We start from the raw sequence: 12952 nt of genomic DNA, 5'->3' as shown, positions 1-12952 counted from the left end.
ATAAAGCTGTGTGGCATTACCGAAGAGCCCGGGCTTCCCCAGTCCTGGTTTCTCCTCCGTGAGTTAGTGACACACACTCCCTGCTCTTCCCTCATCTGGTAATGGGAATAGCAACTTCTTTTGCCTATTGGTCTTTTTTGCACCTGGGTATCCAGGCACCGGGGACACAGGAGGCGTCGGAACCCCGTGGCTTCCTCAGGAACTGTAGTACGCGAGGTGTGCAGTGGAGAACGACGCAAAACTGCAGCTAGCCGCACAGAGCTCGGGGGCCGTCCCTGGGCAGGCTCCCCAAAACCAGCCTTCTCAACAGCGAGTGTGACTTAGCCACACCACAGTCCCTAGGACCACTGAGGGTGTGGCAGCGAGAAGGGTGCTGCTCATCCACGCCATGCAAGCCACCCTGGCTCAGCCCCACCTCCAGTGTTCACTGCTGTCCTTACTGGGTGTTCACCAAGGGCTGGCGGGGGGTGGGGGACTTCGAGGAAAGGGGGGGCTCATGCTCTAAGGCAGGCAGCATATAGAGGATGACATTTAATTTTTTAACATTTATTCAAGAGGCAGAAAGACAGAGAGCTCCATCTGCTGGCTCATTCCCCAGATGCCTGGAAAGGAGAGTGGGGGTGAAGTGGGGAGCCAGGAACTCAGTCCAGGTCTCCCACACAGGTGGCAGAGACCCAACGACTAGAGCTATCACCCACTGCCTCCCAGAATCCGTACAGCAGGAAGCTGGAATCCAGAGCCCAACCCAGGCACTAGGAAATAGGGCGCAGATGTCTTCATTGCTAGGCCAAACATTCAACTCCTTTTACACTGGATCTTGTGGGGGTCAAAGGCAGAGAAAGAATATTCCAGAAGCGAAACAACATGCGCCCAGGTGACACAGAGGCCCCCATCGGAGCCATGTTTCAAGGGCAGTGGCCACCAGTAAGCAGGGAGAGAGGGTGGAAAATGCCATCTGGAGAGTTTGGTGTGAGATGGATCTTGGGGAGCCCCCAAGGGGACCCCAAGAGGTGTCCTCTTCCCTTCCCCAGCTCCCCCCTTGGAACGATGACCTGAGTCACCAAAGAAGTGGGAAAACCAGAAAAGAAGCTGTTGGAAGCAGCCCAGCCAAAGGGATGAGGGTGCTGGACAGGCAGTGGCCGAGGGGAGCGAGGGAGGAGAGGGCTGCTGGGGTGCATCGGGGGTTTGCCAGATTAGCAAACAAGAGAGAGGCGGAGGTTGGCAGCACAGCCCTGTGTCCCAACTGACCCCGCCTCAGTGATCTGGCCCAGGAGCTCCAGCAGAACACGTCTGTCTTGTCCACTGCAGTCCCCTTGGTTATGCCCAGGGCTGTAGCTGGTGCTGGCTGGCTGGGGAGGTGACTGGCTGGGCACATCTCGGAGTCAGAGAATCAGGGAGCTCTCTGGGGAGCAGCTCGGCTGCCTGCACTAACACTCCTCCCTGTCCTTCCCTGCAGCATCCAGCGCCGGCTGTCCCTCCAGCTCCCCATCCTCCACCACGCCTACCTCCCGTCCATCGGAGGCGTGGACGCCAGCTGCGTCAGCCCCTGCGTCAGCCCCACCGCCAGCCCCCGCCACAGACACGTGCCCCCCTCCTTCCGAGTCATGGTCTCGGGCCTGTAAGGTGGGAGGCCCGGGGCCTCCCCGGCGACGCAACCACACTGGGCAGGGCCGTCTGCTCCAGGAGCACCGTCGGCTCTGGCTGCGGAGAAGCTGGGCGCCACGGCTGGCCTCTCGGGACTGCTGGGACGGCACTCAGGGGGACAGGACACGGGGGCCTTGGCACCTGACCTCGAGCCTTATTTGTGAAGTTCTTATTCTTTCACAAAGAAGAGGAATGGAAATGACTTCTTCCTTAAGTCATTCCTCCCGCCAACGAGGAGGAGCTGGTGTATTTGAAACTTGCAAAAAAAAAAAAAAAAAAAAAAAAAGTCTAGACAAGGAGAGAGGCAGGTGCACCACAGCTGGAAGTCACCGTGTCCCTAAGCAGCCTCAGAAAGAGGCTGGGGCTTCTGGAGAAAGCACCTCCGCCCTCTGCACACACGTCCCCAGCCCCAGGCCAGCCCTTCTCCTCCCTCCTGCCAGGGGCAGCGGGTGGGCAGGGCCGCCAGCTCCAGCGGCCAGTCCAGCCCCTCCCCCAGCCTCTCTGGAGTGGGGAGTCTGCAGAAAGGGTACGGCCTGCACGTGGAGGGCTGGGCTGCCAGGCAGGCGGACTCACAGGCCCCCAGGGCTGCCATCACCCAAGATGTTTGTTACTCTCTGATAAATGCCACACATTAACACAGTAACACCTGTGCCGGGGACCATGGGAACTTAGCGGCTGGCACCAGGCACTCTGCCGTGTTCACCGACAGTCTGTCACGCACCCACCACACCGGCCACGTCCTTGTGTCCCCCACCCCACTCCCCCGGATCACAAGGGGGCTGCCCGCCCCACCCATGGAATGTCTGTTCCCAGCAAACACGATAAGGAAAGATTGTGCACTTTAACCTCTCGTCAGGGCCCAAGGGCTGGCTGGGATGTTTTGTTTTGTTTTGTTTCCGCTGACTTCGTTTCTGACCAAAGTGAATTGAGGGCATTCTGCTCAAAGACATCCCTGGTGACCCAGGGGAGAGAGTTCCTGGCCGAGGGCTTCCCTTGGCTTCCAGAAGGCGGCCTCCCATCCAGGCAAGCCAGTGAGCCCTCCCCCTGGGTCTGGCTGGGGACGGTCAGTGGGCAGATGGAGCCTCACTCGTAAACTCGCTCTTCCCTTCTCACTGATGCCCAAAGAGCGTTGGCCTGGCAGCCAGGCAGAGCTGGGTTTCGGTCCTCCATCCCTTCCGACTCCCTCCGTGACCTTGGGCAAGTCACTGGTGTCTCTCCCAGCCTCAGTTTCCCCTCTGTACCAGACTGGGGTTGAGACCACACACCCCCAACCTGCCTACCTCACAGGGTCACTCTGAGGATTGAAACTTGATCTCGGCCAGGAAAGCTTCGTACCCTGACCCGTGAGGTATTCCTACGACCGTGACCTCCAGCCCTCCCGACGGCGGGGCTGCGGCCCACACAAGCTTCCAGCACAGCCGTCTGCCCAGGACGGCCAGGCCCAGCCGGCCGCAGGGAGGCTCCCGGGAACTTTTCCCACATTCCTAGACAGGCTCATTCTTCGCTACAGAAAGGCCTGATTGACAACGCCCGGGACGTCTGCACAACCGAGCGGCTCGCTCACTCCCTAAAGAACCCTAAAGGCAGCTTCAACAGGCAGGCAATAATCTCCTCCCAGAACCACTGCAGTCAGGAATCCACTGTTGTCACCACCAGGCTTTGGCGAAAGGGCCCATGGGAACCACCACCACCACCACCATTTTAAAGCACTCCCGATTTTGCGTAGCATAGCCTTCCCCACCCCTCCCTGCAGAGAGAGGTTATGGAGGTACTGTAGCTTTTAGGGTTAAAAAAAAAAATGTGAACACATCAGCAATGGAGTTGAACTCATTCCGTTTAGGCACTACGAACCGGTGTTGTCACTCACTGTGTATGACCAGTATTCACCCACTTTCTTGACTTCACCGAAACCAAATCTTAAAGACCACATTAATTTTTCAAAGGGAAAGAGAACTAATTGTACATACTGTAAACACACACACATACACACACACACATACACACACACACACAACAAATCTGTAGAAATATTACTCCAGCATAGCAGGACACAAAGTATCAGCCTGTGAGCGGTGAGCGTGTGTAACCCTTTGTGACTCCTGAGCCTATGCCGTCTCCTAGGTTAACCCACAGAGTACACCCTCCGTCTTACTGATACTGTAGGTTTACCGGTTTCTTTTTTTAATTAACTTCCCTGCAAATAACGAGCCCCCCAGACGTGACTCGAGCCCTTCGATGGTTCTGTTCTTTCACACGCGGCAAACCCACTGTCCATTTCCGAAGAGGCTTCGGCCCGGAAGGCATCTTCCGACACAGTAGTGCACAAACGCTTCCAATTAGACTGGAACTGCCAGAATCAGATGTAAGTGAGGAGTTTCTCTCGTGCCCCTACTGCATGGTATCGATTTTTAATAAATTGTTGCAAATTTGTTTTTATGAAGAAAAGGGGAAACCTGCTGTCTTTCCTGCCTGCTCTTCCCAGAACGCGGGTCGGCCCGGCCACCGTCCCCTGCTCGGGTCGGGGTGCAGGCCGGGCTCCCAGCTCCGTCCCTTCCTTCATACACTGCCCTTCCCAGCCTTCTGTGACCATGGGACCCCAACTTCAGAGTGATCCAAGGGGGAGAACCTGACCACAGCTGGGCCAATAAACCCTGCCCCAGGATTCCTCCCTGGGAGAGATTCACTCGGCACCAACACGGAGGAAGCAGAATCGATAGCTGAGGCCTGATGGGGTCTAAGCCCCTGGGGAGCTGTGCCTGGCAGCACCCTGGACCCTGGCGTGCTCCATCCGCCAGCCTCCTTTAGATTCTCTATCCTCCCTTAAATTGCCCTTTTTCACTTGGTGAGTTCAAGGTGGGCTCCCATCACAACCAAATGATTCTTAAAAAAGATTTATGTGAAAATTACAAAGAAGGAGGGAGACAGAGAGAGATCCTCCATCTGCTGGTTCACTCCCCAGATGGCTGCAACTGCCAGGGCTGGGCCAGGCTGAGCCAGCAGCCAGGACCGGGATCCCCACGTGGGTGCAGGAACCCAAGCACTTGGGCCATCTTCTGCTGCTTTCCCAGGCCATTAGCAGGGAGCTGGATCGCAAGTGGAACAGCCAGGACTTGAACCAGCACCCATTTGGGATGCCAGTGTCACAGGCAGCGGCTTTACCCTGCTATGCAACATCAGCCCCCAGCGACCAGAAGGTTCTTGACTACTGTGGAATGCTCGCTAACTCCCTGGCCCCGACTGCCCCCCAGGCCTCAAGAGCCTGCAGAGATTTGGCCCTGGGGGCTGCCCCATGAGCCGCCTGCACCTCCTCCAGCCTGTGGCGCCCTCAGCTGGCATCTCCATGTCTTCCTCCTGGACCCCGGACAGGAAATCCACTCCTCCTGTTTTCGGGAGAATGCCGTTCACTCACATGGCACTGGGTGCCTCCTCACACTGTCCCCTCCCTACCCCGCACCCCGAGCTTCCTGAGGGAGTCCGAGCTGCTTCCTTGGCACAGCTGTTCCTCCCCGGGGCACAGAGCAGATTCCCCAGGGCTCAGCAGAATCAACCTTTTGGAGCAGGCCCATCAGGTTGGTTGCTGGACCTGAACCATCAGAGCAAAGGCAGACGGGGCCATGGGACTGGTTCAGGCCTCGGAGAGACTGGCAGACTTCATCAGGGGGCTGGGCCCACGCAGCCTTCCAGGACGGGGGTCCTCAGTGGTGGAGCTCCATGCACGGTCCCTGCTCCACACCACCTTGGGAGGCAGGCTGTGCAAGGACAGGAGTTAGGTCCAGTGCCGAGGAGGGATTCACCCAAGGCCACGGGATGAGTCTGTGGCACAGGCAGGAACAACTGGAGTTGTGTCTGGTCTCACTTCTACCTCACCCAGACTCACAGAAATCAGCGCCAGGCAGCACTGCAGCGAGTGTCCTGTCCAACCCCGCACTCTGTTGGGGGAAACAGAGGCCCAGTGAGCGAGCCAGGGTCAGCCGGAGGTCCCGCGAGGGCAGGCACGGAACATCGTGGAACCCGGATGCGCTGGCCGCGAGCCTCAGCTCTTGTCTGTTGGGTCCACCTCCTCACCCTTGGCCCTGAACCACAGCAGAGTAAGCAGAGTGGCGAGACACCAGCACACAGAGCCACGTCTCAGCTGCCACGGACTCCAGACATCTTCACGCATCCCCACGCCACGGCTGGGCGCACCTCTGGGCACGTCTGAAAGGGAAACGCCATGTGCTGGGGAAAGCCCTCCCTCCCTCCCTCCTGGCATCACTGGCGGCCTTCACGCCTCGCTGGGCCCCCAGGACCAGGGTGTGTGTGAGCCCGAGTTGAAAGGGCGGGCCCAAGAGAGCGCGGCACACTCCCTTCCGGTTACAAAGTGTCCTCTTTGTCTTCCTTTTCTCCTGCCTGGTTCATTTCTGAGGTAAAAATAAAATCAAATCAGAATATTTGCCAGCTTCCCAGTGAGTGGAAGCCCTGAAGTCTCCTCATCCTAGGACGCAGAGACAACACTGGGATGGGAAGAAGGTTCCAGAACCAGTAAGGCTGGACCGCCTGCCAGGCCTGACCTTCCGGGCAGGTCCCTGTACTCACCTACAAGGATCTTCCTGGGGACAGCTCTAACTGCCTGGAAGCCGGGGATGGCAGAGGAGGCGGTGCTGGGGGCGGGGGGGCTATAAAATGCAGGCTGGTGGCCACGGGCAGTTCTGCCTCTCCAGCCCCCTTCCTGCCAGCCTCCTAGAAGCACAGCTCTAACTCTGGAAGGAAAGAAGGGAAGCTATTGGGAGGGAATCTGGAGGGACCTCCCTTGCTCCCAGTCCTGACTCAGAGATTGGCTCAGGGATATGCTCATTTTCCAGGCCCAGCCAATCGGAGCCCTTCCCAGGATTTCTGTCCCAGGTTTGGAATCTTGCCCTCCAGCTGGAGAAATGAGAAGAGAGGCATGGGCTCTGTTCACATCATCTGGGCTCAAGGACCAGCAGTGGCTAAAGCCCTTGAGCATCAGCTTTGAGCAAATATGGTCTCCTTTCTGCTTCCAGAGGGTGGAGTTCCAGATGCCTAGAACCAAAAGAAATCTGTGGGATGCAGGAGGGCTCCTGGCTGTCTGAAACGTGAAAATTCCACCTCCTCCCCTCTCCTGGTGTTGACGGACATGTGGGAAATAGCTCCTGGCTGAGCGGGCAGGTGGCTAAGGACATCTGTGGGGACAGGGGGCTCAAAGAAGCCACAGGAGACTGAGAAGGGGGTCCTTGGGCCAGGCCGAGTATTAGAGGGCCTGCATGTCCCTAAGCAGGGCCCTGTGATTGCTCCACCATCTCTGCCTTGTCACATGTCTGTCCCTCACCTTCTGGGCTCATCACATTCTGCTTAGCCTTGAAAGGCAAGGTCTGGGCAGAAAATGATGGATACATTCTCCTGAGAAAAGAAGTCCCTGGGGCCGGCGCTGTGGCGTAATGGGTAAAGCCACTGCCTGTAGCACCAGCATCCTATATAGGAGCCCATTCAAGTCCCAGCTGCTCTACTTCAGAGCCAGCTCTCTACTATGACCCGGGAGAGCAGAAGAAGTGCTAGGCCCCTGCACCCTCACCGGAGAACCCGGAAGAGGCTCAAGGCTCAAGGCTCCTGGCTCCTGGCTTCAGATCCACCCAGCTCTGGGCCTTGGGGCCATTTGGAGAGTGAACCAGCAGATGGAAGAAATCTCTCTCTCTGCCTCGCAAATAAATAAATCTTATTAAGAAAGAAAGAAAGAAAGACGACGAGGTCCCTGCCTACCTCCACCGCATATCTCAAGCCCCAGAGGCTCATGCACTCCGGCTTGGTCTGAGCCGTGCATGGTGCTGGGTGGTCCTGCCTGGTTCCTCCAGCTCCCACTTTCATGAGCCTCGTGCACCCTGGGGAGCATCCGCTGGGCCCCTGCTGGTTGCCCCTGCCAATGCTGGGTGCCAGGGGAGCAACAGGAAACAAGTCTCAAGAAGCCACAGGTTAATGGAGAGACAGCTGCATAATGATAAAGTGATGACAGCATGGGCTAAGCAGCCAGCCCACTGGGGAGTCAGGGCATGCTTCCTGGGGCACAACCTCCAACAGGGCTGCTTCCTGGGCCTGCCACCTGTACAGTCACTGTGAACGGCCTCTTGTGTGGCTTCATGCTCTTCCATTACTGTGGGGAGCAACTCAGACTAGACTAAGTTACTGGAATTAAGACTTATTCTATGCATCTGCTCTCCCACAATATGGCGCTGAGAAGGGAGAAACAGCTTCTACACAGCTGCCTCCAGTTCAACCAATAAACTGTAGGACCTGCTCCTGATTGGAGGAGAGCAGCATACTCGGCGTGTGGGTAGCAGAGTTGGGATTGGTGGAAGAGGACTATAAAGGAGGAGAGAGACAACATGCACCAGGTACATCTAAGAGGAACATCTGAGGGAACACCTGTGCAGCCCCCGAGAGAGCCGGCCGGCGGTGTGCCGCTCCCCTGCGGAAGTGGGGAAAGTGGCCAGGGGTAACTGCCCTTCCACGGAGGTGGAAGGGACGGCAGCCAACCCGGGAAGAACCAGCAGCAAACCCGGGGAAGGCCGAGCAGACAAAAGAACAGCGCAGGGTCCTGTGTCGTTCCTCCACGAAGACGGGGAGCGACACATTACTGCTTTGAAATTCTTAGTAACTGTAATTCTTTTTTAATATATTTATTTGGAAGCCAGAGACTCAGAGAGCTTCCATCCATTGGTTCACTCCAACTGCCTGCAATGGCTGGGGAGGAGGCTAGGCTGAGACAAAGAGTTGGGAATGCAATCTAGGGCTTTCACGTGGGAGGCAGGAACTCAACTAATTGAGCCGTCACCTGCTGCCTGCCAGGGTGCATGCCAGCCAGAATTGGGAACAGAACCGGGACTCGAACCCAGGCCCTCTGATATGGGACACAGGCCTCCCAGGCAGGACCTTAACCACTGTGCCCAGTGCCCCCACCCCATGAAATTCTTAGTAACACTGGAGCATGGCGGTTAGCATTTTAATTTTGTGTGGAGCTTCCCAAGTTGTGTGGCCAGTCCTATACTTAGGCCCAAAGATGAGCAGGAGCTATGGCAATAGAAAGAAAGAGGAAGGCGTAGGAAGGGAACTGGCAGCCCAGCTCGGTAGGGTGCCGTGGCCATGCCTGAGTCAACTGGGTTGCTGTGGGCTAACCATTTGCCCTGGAATTTGTGTGGCTCAGATCCTTGAATGATCAGACAGCTCACATCCTGGGTGTGATAACATAGGTCGTATCTCTAAACCATCAGGCCTGGGTGCCAACTATTTTTTTTTAAAGATTTATTTTATTTATTTGAAAGACAGAGTTAGAGAGAGAGGTAGAGAGAGAGGTCTTCCGTTCACTGGTTCACTCCCCAGATGGCCACAACAGCCGGAGCTGTGCCAATCTGAAGCCAGGAGCCAGGAGCTTCTTCCAGGTCTTCCCACGTGGGTGCAGGGGCCCAAGGACTTGGGCCACCTTCTGCTGCTTTCCCAGGCCATAGCAGAGAGCTGGATCAGAAGAGCAGCAGCTAGGACTAGAACTGGCATCCATATGGGATGCCGGTGCTTCAGGCCAGGGCTTTAACCCACTGTGCCACAGCGCCAGCCCCTGGGTGCCAACTTTTGCTCCACTCACCTGGCTGTGTGGCTTAGAATGATTCGCTCAACCTCCCCCAGTCTGAGATCTCACACCTCTGAAATGGACATGGTGTCTCACCTGCCGCTGCTCTGATGGCCACAGGGCTTCACACGAGGGAGAGTGCTTCGTAGGCACTGAGCTAAGCTGTGCTGCTCCCAGACAAGAGGCAGGTGATGCGAAGGGCATCTGTGGGTGCAGCAGGGACCCCTGGCTTCTGGCCTCCTCCAACAGTATACATCTCGGAAGAGCACCGTTAGGGACGTACCCTGACAGGCCGTGATGAGGAAAGGTGAGATTCTAAAGGCAGAACAGTTCTACTAGAAAGGACCAGAAATTTGGGGTAGATGGAGGGGAATGAGAGAGCAGTGGGCAGCAGTCAAGTAACAGGGCAGTGTGGCTAAAAGACTTAAGAAAGGGATGGTAGGGTCAGTGTCGTGGTATAGTGGGTAAAGCCACTGCCTGCGACACCAGCATCCGATATGGGCACCGGCTCAAGTCCCAGCTGCTCCATTTCTGATCCAGCTCCCGGCTAATGGCCTGGGAAAGCAACGGAAGATGGCCCAAGTGCTTGGGCCCCTGCCCCCATGTGGGTGACCTGGATGAAGCTCCTGGCCCAGCCCTAGCCATTGTAGACATTTGCAGTAAACCAACAGATGGAAGATCTCGCTCTCTCTCTCTCTCGCTCTCTAATTCTTCCTTTCAAATAAATAAGTAAATCTAAAAAAACAAACAAACAAACAAAAAAACACCAAAGAACAAACAGGATGGCAAACCTTTGGTTTCAGGTCACAGTTGTTATAAAGAAGGCCCTCTCCCTCCCTTCATTTCCTTCATTTCACCCCGCTTGCAACACGTCCCTAAGCCTTCAGTAACATTCACTGCACAAGTCACAGCCCCGTGGGGTTGGGTAGAAATGAAAGGAAAGGGAAAAGTCTAAGGAATTTAGAGGGAGGCCAGAGTGGGGACAAAAGCAGCAGCAAACGCCAGATGTGGAGGCGTGAACATGCTCTCCACACAGGCAGAGCTTCGGAGTGAGGGCATCGTGAGTGTATACACTCCCCTGAAATCATGGAGATCGGCGAGCCACCGTGAGCATGGCCAGAACAGGAAGTGTCGATTAATCACATCCAGAGCTCACCAGGCAGTGACATCGAGGCTACACTAGCAATGGCAAGTGCATGCTCCCATGGAGTCACAGATCTCAAAGATCCTGAATGCACAGGCAGAAATACCAGAAAACAAGACCAGGAACCCCATGGTCAAGTGGACCTCAGAAGTGAACACACACAGTGTTCTGAGCGGCATAAGCGGGAGCAGCTGCCAGCCTGGAGGCTCAGGTGGTGGTGAAGGGCTGCTTGCTTGCCTGTTTTTGTTCTCCAAGGTCACAGGTGCAACAGGTGCACTGGGCCGCTCTCATCCACCTGGAGCTGCCAAGTCCCAGCACAAACTGCCTTCTGTGCAAAGAGAAGATTGATCTCCCTCTATTCAAATTCTAGCAGAAAAGACACGGAGCAGTGTTTCTCAGATGTGACAAACATATGGACACCTTTTAAAACACAGTGTTGATTAAAATATTTTTATTACATTATCTCTATGTGTTCAAACTAGATATAAACTCGTGGGCAGAGTCTTCGTATCAAGGCCAAACAAATGTATAAATTAAATACAAACAAACCGACGAAGCCAATGAAAGCGACATTCACCACTCAGATGGCGTGGGAAAGATGAGGTTTTGCTGGGAAATGAATGGCAGCTCACCGCGCGAGCGCAGGCCCGGCCGCTCCCAGGCCCGTCCCTTTGAGTGCAGCCAGCCTGTGGTGATGACTCAACGTTCGCCCTGCCTTTCTGTATTTAAACAACTGTGCAAACGGCATTGCTTGAGTATGCACTACACCGGCTCCAGCATCACTGCCCTTCCAAAGCCACCCTCGTGTTTTTATTCTCATGGGCCCCTGACAATCACAGGTCGCCAGGTAAGGCCGACCATCGGAACTGTGATTGGGCGCAGGAGCTCAGTTAGTGCTCGGCCATGTGGCTTGCAAGTGTCATCTCACTCCGCTCTCAGAAGGACCTCAGAGCGGAACGCGTGAGCACCACCCCTTGCAGCTGCAGACACTCAGGCCCATGAGGGGGTGCCGACCTGGGGCACTCTGTGGGCTCAGAATCTGACCCCAGTGATCTGACGTCAGAGCACAGCCTGCTTGCCACGTCACTGCCTCATCTGAAGCAGCTGGCCCAGGACAGGCTTCCTGCAGTCCCTAGAGACCATCCTGCAATGAAAACACTCCTGTTTTCCATTTTATAAGAAAGTACAGGGGTCGGCGCTGGGGCATAGAAAATAAAGCCACCACCTGCAGTGCCGGCATCCCATATGGGCACCAATTCAAGTCCCAGCTGCTCCACTTCCGATCCAGCTCTCTGCTATGGCCTGGGAAAGCAGCAGAAGATGGCTCAAGGCCTTGGGCCCCTGTACCCGTGTGGGAGACCCGGAAGAAGCTCCTGGCTCCTGGCTTCGGATAAGCACAGCTCCAGCCATTGCAACCGTTTGGGGAGTGAATTAGTGGATAGAAGATCTATCTCTCTCTCTCTCTCTCTCTCTCTCTCTCTCTCTCTCCTTCTGCCTCTGCCTCACTCTGCCTTCCAAATAAATAAAAATACAGACCATCACAGCATCACCTGAGACTCTAAGTGCCAGACTGAAGGCCTCTATCCCAGGCAGTGGAGAAGCCAAGGCCAGGCATTGCTCCAAAAGGACAAAGAAGGCCAAAGTGCAGCAAACTCCAAGGAGACAACTGGGTCTCTGTAAACACAGCACTTGGGACACGGGATGGAGAGCTCCATGAGGAAGGGACAGCCACATCACAGGAGGTGACTCAGAGAGGGAGACTGGAGAGGGAATTCCTACTGCAGATGGTAGACTGGCATGGATAAGCCCAAAGACCCAGTGATTAGGCTCATGTCATGTGAGGGAGACACATGTGTCTCCTCTTTCTAGGATACAGAGTGTTCTCATTGTCACTATGATTAAGTGAAAATCCACAGTTCTAGTTTCTCCCACAACACAGCCAAGGGACCTCCTTTCTATAGGTTCTATGTTCTGGGGCTCAGACAGCCTCCAACACGTCCTCTCTTTAAGATTTATTTATTTATTTGAAATGCAGAGTTACAGAGAGGCAGAGAGAGACAGAGTGAGGTCTTCCATCCACTGGTTCATTCCCCAAACGGCTACAACAGCCAGTGCTGGGCTGATCCAAAGCCAGGAGCATCTTCCTGGGTCTCCCACATCGAGTACAGGGGCCCAGGCACTTTGGCCATCTTCTACTGCTTTCACAGGTGCATTAGCAGGGATCTAGATTGGAAGTAGGGCAGCCAGGACTCAAACCAGCGTCCATATCAAATGCCACAGAGCCAGCCCCTGGTGAGAGGTGTGTAGGTTGCTGTGAAATGCACTCAGAGGGTTGATTATTTGAGTTCAAGTTCTGTCTAGCCTCTCTCACGCGTGCGCGCTCACTCGCATGTTCTCCTTGCTGGATGACCTTGTGATTGCTCCTCCGCACTTGCCCTGACCACCAGCACAGATGCTGGACATAGGGGCTGCCTGATCCTGAACTGTAACCTCCAAACTAGAAAGCTGAAATGAACCTCTTCTTCCCCAAGAAGGTCCTCTTAGAGCTTTAG

General features: G+C 55.4%; 1 protein-coding gene across 1 annotated transcript in view; it reads left to right on the top strand.

Moving 5' to 3' along the window:
- Positions 1-4089, top strand: part of GABBR2 (gamma-aminobutyric acid type B receptor subunit 2) — a 371032-nt gene extending 366943 nt beyond the window's left edge. The window contains exon 19 of the mRNA XM_051843712.2: positions 1457-4089. Coding sequence (XP_051699672.2) covers positions 1457-1622 — 166 coding nt within the window. The 3' untranslated portion in view covers positions 1623-4089. The remainder of the gene's footprint in view (positions 1-1456) is intronic.
- Positions 4090-12952: the final 8863 nt, after the last annotated feature.

Source organism: Oryctolagus cuniculus, chromosome 1 (genome assembly GCF_964237555.1).
Source record: "Oryctolagus cuniculus chromosome 1, mOryCun1.1, whole genome shotgun sequence".
NCBI lineage: Eukaryota > Metazoa > Chordata > Mammalia > Lagomorpha > Leporidae > Oryctolagus > Oryctolagus cuniculus.
This window is presented reverse-complemented; position numbering and strand designations above follow the sequence as displayed.